The sequence below is a fragment of the Macadamia integrifolia genome, chromosome 9 (genome assembly GCF_013358625.1).
Source record: "Macadamia integrifolia cultivar HAES 741 chromosome 9, SCU_Mint_v3, whole genome shotgun sequence".
In the NCBI taxonomy this organism is placed as follows: domain Eukaryota; kingdom Viridiplantae; phylum Streptophyta; class Magnoliopsida; order Proteales; family Proteaceae; genus Macadamia; species Macadamia integrifolia.
The window spans coordinates 16986490-16996397 of record NC_056565.1 but is presented as its reverse complement, the minus strand read 5'-3'; the positions used below and the strand labels follow the sequence as shown (position 1 = coordinate 16996397).

Below are 9908 nucleotides of genomic sequence, written 5' to 3'. Positions count from 1 at the left end.
AAGGAGTTTGACTCTACCCGTACTCTGTAGCGTGGCTCATTAGACCTAGTGTAGGTTCAAGTCCGAAAGACACCTACAACGATGAGTTCTATAGTGTCTAATACAGTCACAATGCTTGTGTCTGTGTCGTTTGAAACTTGTGGGGGATCGTTAGATTTTATATCTATCTTATTATATTGAAGTTTCAAAATAAAGTCATTCTTTTATGTGTTTTGATTGTCTTGTTATGGTGTGAGACCCTTGGGGTCAAGGTAGTGGAAAATGATCAATAACACCTTATGAGAGCCCTAAAGTCCATTCATGGCCATTACCATGAGTGGAGAGGTGGGCAAAGAGAATTGATTAGGATTAATTTCATTTATGAAATTAATTCTTAATTCATGCCATAAGTTATTGCCAAATGGAGGTAAATGGTCAATGTCATTATATGGGTGCCCTAAAGTCCATTTATGATCACTACCATGAGTGGGGAGGTAGGCTAGAAAATGGTCAATAACACGCTATGAGAGCCCTAAATTTCATTCATGGCCATTACCAAGAGTTGAGAGGTGAGCAAAGAGAATTGATTGGGATTAATTCAATTTATTGAATAAATTCCCAATTCATGTCCATATGACATTATTCTCCAATTAACTTGCTATTAGTTGAAGGTTACTCTTGGGGATTCCAAGAGGGTGTGGATCTATATAAACTCAACTAAATACCTTGCAGAGATATACATTGACATTCCATCAATTTCTACTTATTATAACCATACAAGTTTTCTTTTCTTTCCATTTTCTCTAAGTCTTCGGTAAGGTTAGAGGGGGTTGTTGTGCTGTAGCTTTTTGCTCCTAAAAATGGACTAGAAGAACTGCCTCATCTTCTAATGAAATGTTGTTTTATCTTGGAGGTAGAGGTGCTAAACAACTCTTGGCAGTAGAGGGCATCAATTACGTTAAAGGCAACACTCCAAGTGTGACTCGACCTCAATTCTGTTCAAAGATTCTTCAGTTGTTGTGGTGGTGATTCAACATCTATTTCAAGTTTTTCTTCATCTCATTTCAACTAAGGATCAATGCTACAACATCATAGTTTCTACCGCAAAAGCTTTGTATTGCAATTTATATTTTGTAAAAAATTGTAATACAATTACCCAACATTCAATTACTACTTTTGAGAAGTGGTACTTTGTCTGAGAGTGTATCCTACACCAATGCTCTCCGTCTCTCTCTCCTTTCCCAAACGAGGGACAAATATATCTTTTTACATTAAGACGAAAGAGATAGACTCATGGATAGAAGCATTGGCATAGACCATGTTGCTCCTGAATAGAGTTATTTTTCCCCACTATTTTTATTTCTAAACCAGACAACCACAATAAAATCACACAAACTATCTTTCAATATTTAGACAAACCTTAAAACTCACTTTATATATGTATCTATGCACGCAAATAACATAATAAGATGCTACAATCATACAAGAAAAAACACACACATTCACTCTTTCCACTACTAATGCAAGAAAGTCCTTACTGGACTTGATATCCTTGGCATCCTCACTGCCCCAGCCTTATTATATTGTTGAATTCCTTATGTATAAGAAGAAAGAAGTGCAAGCACATATAGTGAAAACACTAAAGCATTCCCATGGCAACCTCTAGATCTATACTGGATTTTTAATGGAACAGGACTAGGTAGCATCCATTAATGGAAGCTTCTAGCTCGAGGTGTTACTGGCGGGTCAATCTCATGTTCTTGCAACTTCACAGCAGTGTAGGCGCCAGAACCAGCCAAGGCTCCGAGAGTTGGTGCTATAAGATAAACCCAAATTGATCTGAAATTACCAGCTGCAACCGCAGGTCCTAGGGTTCTTACTGGATTCATTGAACCACCACTTGTAGGCCTAGATATCACATCAACAATAGTAATTAGGTTTAATTAGTATGAGGAGAATACCAGTTTATATAAAAATTTTCATTTTCCACCTTTTGGAATTCAAATTCCAATTTGAGAATATAAGTCTTCCAATAGCAAGTTTTGAAGGTTTTATTTATTTATATATAAAATATTTTATCTTAATATTAGAACATAATTGGGAAAAAAGATTGCCACAACGGCACAACCCCCGTGTGCAGTCTCCCTTTCACATGATTTTTTATTTTATTTTATTTATTTTTTATTTTTCTCTCACTTGTCCTAAAAATATGGGCTATAAGGATAATAATTTTTCAGGACACTTAGGCTCTGTATTGTAACGTTTCTATTTTAAAAAATTGATTCTCGGTTCGGCATAGTTTTTTGTATTTCTGTGTTTTTGGAGTGATTCTGCACCTTAAATGTTGTATGGTAACGCTAAAAAAAAAAGTTTCTGTAACTAAGAAGAAACAAGAACTTGTATGATTCGTACTTAACAGAAACATTTTTTGTTGTGAAAACAATAATTACATAAATGCCACCTACACCATTCTCCATCATTCTTATTACGATTATTGATCTTCTTAAGGAAATGACCATCTATCTCTTCACTATCCTTCAACAATAGGGTGCAAGTGGGAACATCAAATACTATCTAGTCATTCCTCCCCTCAATATAAATGGCTTCTTAAGGCAAATTCTGTACTTACTATATGTTCAATCTAAGTCATGGGTTTGAGTTTTGAGGGGGGCAAGGATTTCAAAAAGATCTTGTTTCTCAACTTAGATAGTGGTCAACTCAAAGCCACCAACTCTTAGATAAAACCATGATAGACTAAATGATAGTTAAGGCTAAAAGAGTTTCCAAACCATGGAAACCATTTTCTGTAACCAGCAATTTCTTATCTAATTAGATAAGATGGTGTTCAGGTTTAGGTTGGATTTCATATTTTAATCTCAAATTCAGAAAGATTTCTGAATTTGCAATCTACAAGTGTTTTCAAAAACCAACACTGAACAAATACAAAACTAGAAGGATGAAATTAATTACCCTCTCCAGAAACAACAACATCCCATATCGTTTAACTCCAAAAGGATAACAAAGCAGCAAAGCTTCATCTTTTGAACACACAAATTTTATATGTGAAGGATGAAATTACACTTTTCTAAAAACAACCCAACTTGCTCTATCTAATTATGACCATTTTCTCAAATGCTTGAGAGTTGAGAGAAAAGAATAGAGAAAAAGGAAATCAGAGAAGGAAATTGGCTGCCCTGCCTTGCAATATTTCGCCTCTCTATCCTTCAAACCCAAATAAATCTCTGCGGCTCAATTGAAATACCAAAAACCCATCTCGTTTCTCTCCTTAAAAAATCCATCTCGCTTTCTCTCCTTAAAAAAATCCATCTCGCTTTCTAGCTCCATAAATGCATCATAATCGGTACCGTTGACGTCCGTACCTGAAAAGCCTAAAATCGAGCTCGAATTCTTTGGAGTAAGGCTTTGCTTGATTTCAATTCTTTCCTTCACCCCTTTCTGGTTCCTGAAGTTTCTTCTTCCAGTTGAGAGAGAGAGAGAGAGAGAGAGAGAGAGAATAAGAAGAAGAGGAGGAAGAAGAAGCAGAAGAAGGTACCTGAGATTTCCTTCTCCTAAATGTCAAATGATGGGATGTCACAAGAGGCTAGGGTTTTGTGTGATTGAAGAAGATGAAGATCATTCAACGGTTGTAGGCCAAGTTTATGTTTTAAATGGAAAATACCACTTATGCCCCTCGTCTCTTAAAAGCACCCATTTTTTCTCCGCCTTTTGCTCATAATCGATTCTGAGAATAAAAAGCTTGTTTTTCATGCTCCAAAAAAATGACTCCAAAGCCTTAAAAGTGCTTGGTTCATTTCAAAAAATTAAGAAATTGAACCGGTTTACCATACAGTTTTTACCCCATTTCTGTTCCAAAAAAATGAAAAAACAACAGAATCCATTTTTTAGAACGTTACAGTACAGAGCCTTACTGATTTGGCGTGCAAATTCCTCCTCACACCATAGGCATGGTGATCCCCCTCACTTAAAGTATGTATGATGGTTAGGTGATTAGTGTGAGAACTGTGAATGGAAAAACTAACGATTTCCAATTATCGAGATATTCCTTGAAACAAAAATGTTTTGTTATAAGCTAAACAAAAGAAGTAGATGAAATATAACTTTAGGGAAAATGTTTTCAATTCAAGAGTATCCAACACTCCCTTGTGTCTATCTCTCTCCTCCACTTTGTGAAATGATATCTTTATCCCTTACTGGAGGAGGAGAAGGAGGAGGAGAGATAAACACAAAGATTGTGGCATATAGAGAACACTTTCCTGTTAACTTTAGGACAAAGTTTTCCTTTATCACTCGGTGAATGAAAACACGGTCAGGATACGACCCCCCTATCTCCTCTATAATCTCCCTCTTATTGTGCACATCTAACGGGCCACGGTGAACTGATGCCAGTTCATTGTGGCCTCAAGAAAACTCGGTCCTTAACTTTATTAACAATATGATCAAAGTGAGAGGATGAGAATTGATACTACGCAAGTACAGATGGTTAAAACTTGTCTTTCCCAAGCATGGTGACACATGTGTAGCAACCATAGCCACTTTTTTTACTACATAGAAGAATGATGGGACAAATCCTATAAGTGAATAACTAGGGAATTGATAATTAGTTTGGATTGACCATATGTCAAATTTCTTAATTCAACCATTTGCACTTCAATGTTCATACGCCCTTGCGATCCCTCTCAATGGTATCATGTAAGCATGGACCCTCTTTGTACCCTTGACTTCTTAATGGCTTGTCACCCCATGTGACCTATCTTTCACTTATACCGAAGTTTATTATATATTCATTACAAATTGATTTTCACTAAGTATAATACGTATAGTGGGTGATTAACACCTTCCCATATTAATAAAATGACTTTATTAAGTATCCATCATTGGTAAAAAATAGTTTCATGGAATTGATATTTTTGCTATATATGGGTCCTAGGCCAAAATCCAGAGTAACTACTTAGCAAACTATAATTTATAATTTCAAGGTAGCAATATTGAAACTATGAATATTGATACACAAATTTTATGAAAGAAAAGAACAGAGTGAGTTACTAACCCGGCTATCAAAATGTTAACCATAACTGTTGCCCCAACGGCTATCCCTGCCAATTCTCCAACCTGAATACAACAGCCATGCCCACATGAATATAAGAGAGAGAGAGAGAGAGAGAGAGAGGGTAGAAGGTAAATGACACCTACCGCCCGAGTATCCGTGGCAACAGCAGTGACCACAAACAAGAGATTAAAGGTGATGAAGAACTCAATGGCAAAGGCTTGGCCAACAGTTACGGAGGGGACAGTGACACCACCAGACATGAAAGGGTGGTACACACCCTTGAGGGCAAAAGAGGCGCAGATGGATGCTGATACCTGAGCTGCAATGTAAGCTGGGACCTGGACCCAAGGGAAGTGACGAAGTGCAGCAAAGGCAATGGTGAGAGATGGGTTAAGGTGTGCCCCTGAGATGTGGCCAGTGGAAAGGATAACAACCATCACTGCAAGCCCAGCACATGCTGCATTCCCTATGAGGGTCTCCGCTCCATTGTACTTCTGGTTTACTATTGGCCCAGCTGTTGCTACAAATATGAGAATGAAGGTCCCCACGAACTCAGCTCCTAACTGTAGTAAGTACCAACATCAAGAAGATCATTATTGGGTTTTATTTATATAATTCATGACATAAGCAGGGTCCAATATATAGCTATTAACATAAAAATTAAATAAACTTTAACGCCCGTTTGTTTGGAGGGAAGGAATGGGAAAACTTGACAAATGGGTCTCACTTGTTACTCGAGAAAAATGGAAAGCGAGAGGAGTAGACTTTTCCATTCCCATGAACGGTGCAATGTTTAACTAGTTTTAGAAAGAAAAAAAAGAGTATTCTGGATCACATAAAGTAGGCCTTTCCATTTCCTGAATATTGCAGAAGAAAAGGGTGGAAATAATTCTTGTAGATAAGAGAAATAGGTTGTCTTTTTCCACCTCAATTTTTCATTAAAAAAAAAAACCATTTTTTCTATTCCTTAAATTTCTTCTCTAAATAATTTAAATTGTAGACTTTTTTTTTCTTGAATGTGAGACCCACACTAGGACATATAGGGATCCACAAAGGACTAACAAGGAGGTGAGCATGAGACACATTTATTATTAACTATTAACTTACTACTACTATATTTTTATATTTGAAGAAAGTAAAAGATAGAAAAATTGAAACATCGACTTTCCTTAAAATTATGCTAGAGTCCAATTATTTTAACTATCTACCACTGAACTAAAATTTCATCACATGATACAGATATGAATAGTATTATCCCTTGCGACAACCATACAGTCCCAATGTACCAAACCACAACACAAAAGAAACTGTATCTTTGACTTTAGTCCCATGGCGATAATGTAACTTTCAGACATTAATTCGTAGATAGGGATCTGGTCATTATGGCATATCAGTGGTGGTGGGGGATTCTCTTTACCCATCATGAAGAAAAACTTTTGCCGCATTCCTCTTCTTCTTCCATCTTCCAATACTTTTCTTTTCTTTTTCAAGGTGGGGCCTTGAGATTGGAAAGATCGCCACCAATAAAGAGGTGTATAAGAGTCAATAAAGAGTAATCTTGAAAAAGCCGATTCACTTCCAACCTACCTCTAAATCTCACATTATTTACATATTTACTCTTTAATTTGCTATCAGTCCTGCTTTTTTTTTTTTCCATAATCAGTGGTGTGTGAGTGCTAGGGATGTGGCTCATATAAGGAAATCTAACTTTTTTCATTTTAATGTTTCAGTTTCATACCAGAACTTGGGACAAAAAGTATTATAGGATCCAATTGCAAGTAGAGAAATATTAAATTATGTTTGATGGATCGCACCTCTGATTTATAACCAATATCAAATAAAGGAAAAGGGTTCTCTGAACTTTAAGTGTTTACTAAGTCTAATACACATGAATATTGTTTATTTATTTATCTAAAGAGAGAAAAAAATAATAATAATAATAATAATCATATGTGTAACTGTGTAGAGACTGGATACACTTTAGGTTCAGAGACAGGGTTTAAAAATGGAAAAATTATATGATTACCCACTTTTGGGTTTCTTTTTACAAAATTATCCACAAAAAATTTTGGTTAACAAAAATACCCAAAATTAGGTTTGGGTTTACAAAACTATCCACCCAAAGTTTCAGTTAACAAAACTATCCAAAATCAGGTTTTGGTTTACAAAACTACCCAAAATAGTGAGTCTTCATCTTCCACATATAATCATGTATTTTTTTAAACTTTGAGTGGGTAGTTTTATAAACCCAAACTCAATTTTGGGTATTTTTGTTAACTTAAACTTTAAGTGGATAATTTTGTAAAAGAAAACCTAATTTTGGGTATTTTTGTTAACTGAAACTTTTGGTGGGTAATCAATTAATTTTCCCTCTAAAAATTGGTGAATCAAACTAGGAATCAGTCAGTTCACGATTCAATCTGATTAGTGTCTGATTTTTATCGATTCGGCCTATTTCAATTTTTGAAATATTACTCAGATAGTGTTTTCCCATAAAATAAAAAAGTATAATCCTTATCTTCTTTTTTTTTTTTTTCCCCCCTATTTTTGGGTAAATAAGTGTTATTATGAGAACTGAATTTTCCTTAAACCATGGTGAAGAGGATTCCCTCAATCATAGTTACCAGATGAGTGGGTGAGGATATCATGCAACACCGAGGGGATAGGTTCGATCATTTATAAATAGATGGATGTTTTATGATCCTAATGGTGGCTAAATTCTAACCGCATAGTGGAGGAAAACTTTCTCATTATTATGAGTCACTTTGACTACAACGAGTGAAATCTCAACTAATACATGAATCATAATTTTTCTCCTTTTCCTATGATTTTTATGAGACTGAGCACCTATATCCTACTCTTAAGATGATCTCTGAGTCTTCTACCCAAAAAAAGAAAAAAATCTCTAATTCTTCAAAGGGAAGAACAAGGAAATATTAAAGAAATAATTTGGTACAAAATTGATCAAATAACTTCAAAAAAACTGGAGGTCGTCTCTCCCACATTAATTCAACCATAATTGCTCTATGTAAGAGGTCCTCAACTTAGTCCTCCCTTGAGTTATTACAAGTAGAGTCCCAAGAATAGGTATGACTTAGAGAAGCCAACAATTAATTAGAAACAACAAATAATTGAAGAAGGAAGTCAAAGGAAACAAGAAAATTTAAAACTTTGAAAACAAAAATTAAAAAAAAAAAAAAAAGGGAAAGGAGGAGAAGGGATGGTAAGGATTAAGAAATATAAAAACAGAGAAGTCAATGAGATACGTGAAATGGAGAATAGAGATAGAGATGGATTGCATTAGATTTGAGAGAGAGAGAGAGAGAGAGAGAGATTACCTTCTTGGTGAGAGAGACGTCAGGCTTGGGAAAGTCGGTGAGACATGTGTTCTGTGGACCCCACGAAGAAGGCTGCATAGGTAAGCACTTGCATCTCGGCATCGACATCGACGATTTCCGATCGTAGGAGAGTGAGTCTATTCGCTGAGATGAAAACAGTGGCCCCCCTGGTGTCCCTGGCGTCGCCGGAGCCGACTCCGTCGAATTAACATTTTCTAATTCCGGCATTCTTTTCTTCTTCTTCCTCCTCCTCCTCTTCCTTTTTTTTGTTCTTTTTCTTTTTAAAAAAATCTCAAATGGCTGACTCAGAGATTAGGAATTTTCAATTTACATACTTTTTGCAGTTTTTTTTTTTTTTTTTTTAATCAAAACGGACTGTAACTAAAGAGGAATTGAGTTCAATTCCTTGAAGATACAGAGAAAACAGATCATATATTCATAGAGTAAAAATCTTTTTTTTTTATGATTTTTTTTTTTGGGGGGAAAAAAAAACCTTAAAGCAGATTGAGACTGAAATTACATATTTTTTGGAATTTTTTTTTAAGGTTCTGCTAAGGAACAGGAAGAAAACAGGAATCCAGTCTGCTTAAACAGAAAATAAGAAACTAATAGAATCCAAAACCATATAAGAATAACAGTAATGAAAAATCTTTTTTTTTTTTCTTTTTTTAAATCGAAATGTTTAATAAAACTGAAAACCCAAGTTACATACTTGCCAGATTTTTTTTAAAGGTAACGTTAAGGAACAGAGAAGAACAGAGGATCCACTTTTAAGAGATCTGAATCTCCGATCGAGATATAGAAACGACAAAATATGAAATCGCAAATCAACGAAATTAAAAAAAAAAAAAAAAAAAAAAAAAGAAATTGCAGAAGAAGAAGAAGAAGATCGAAGAAGATATGAAGAACTTATGTATATTACTCTGTACCGGAGAATCCGAGATCGGAAAAGCTGCGAGTGCCGATTGAAGAACTCGACGGAAATGCTGACTCCGGGGATCAAAATCAGTTCGATCAAGAACAACGGGAGATGAGAGGAAGAAATAGAGAGGCGAGAGGCATTAGTGAATCAGCTGGAGAAGAAGACAACGAAGATTGACTTAATATAGAGACTTGAAAGCAAGTAGCAGTTCAGACTCTTCAGTTGAAAAATGTTATATAAATAGAGAGATGACAGAGAGAGAAAGTAGAGAGAGAAGGTCAATGCTACTCTCCTGCCTGGTCGCATATTTCACAGCTCATATCTTAGTATTATAACTGTACATGCACCGGCCCTGATCTCAATAATGCATATGATAAGGTTATGGTGATATCCAGGCTATCAAATCCTATCATTTTATTCGCAGAATGCATCTTGGATTCCAATCTAACGTATGAAAAATTGTTACTAATTTTACCGTCTACGCTCCTGATTGAAAGACTCCAAACGCTTTGTACAGGTACACTGACTTGTACTTAATTTGTTTTGTTGCTGAGTTTGTTGAGGTGCCTGGGAAATATTTTAACAATAAATGAAGAGAGGA

General features: G+C 35.5%; 1 protein-coding gene across 1 annotated transcript; it reads right to left on the bottom strand.

Annotated features, from left to right (window-relative positions):
• Positions 1–1387: 1387 nt before the first annotated feature.
• On the bottom strand, positions 1388–9526 carry LOC122089233 (probable aquaporin NIP5-1). Its single transcript, XM_042658802.1, has 4 exons — positions 8386–9526; positions 5191–5610; positions 5048–5109; positions 1388–1887 (listed from the first exon to the last, which is right to left on the bottom strand). Exons 1-4 carry the CDS (start codon positions 8611–8613, stop codon positions 1689–1691), a joined length of 909 nt encoding a protein of 302 aa, XP_042514736.1. The 5' UTR covers positions 8614–9526; the 3' UTR covers positions 1388–1688.
• Between the last annotated feature and the right edge of the window lie 382 nt (positions 9527–9908).

Excerpts from the sequence above, each read along its gene's own strand:
- LOC122089233 (XM_042658802.1), bottom strand. The coding sequence starts at position 8,613 with ATGCCGGAATTAGAAAATGTTAATTCGACGGAGTCGGCTCCGGCGACG. Across the intron at positions 5,611-8,385 it reads ACGTCTCTCTCACCAAGAAG|TTAGGAGCTGAGTTCGTGGG; the intron begins GTAATCTCTCTC and ends TACTTACTACAG. Across the intron at positions 1,888-5,047 it reads GTTAACATTTTGATAGCCGG|GCCTACAAGTGGTGGTTCAA; the intron begins GTTAGTAACTCA and ends TGTGATATCTAG.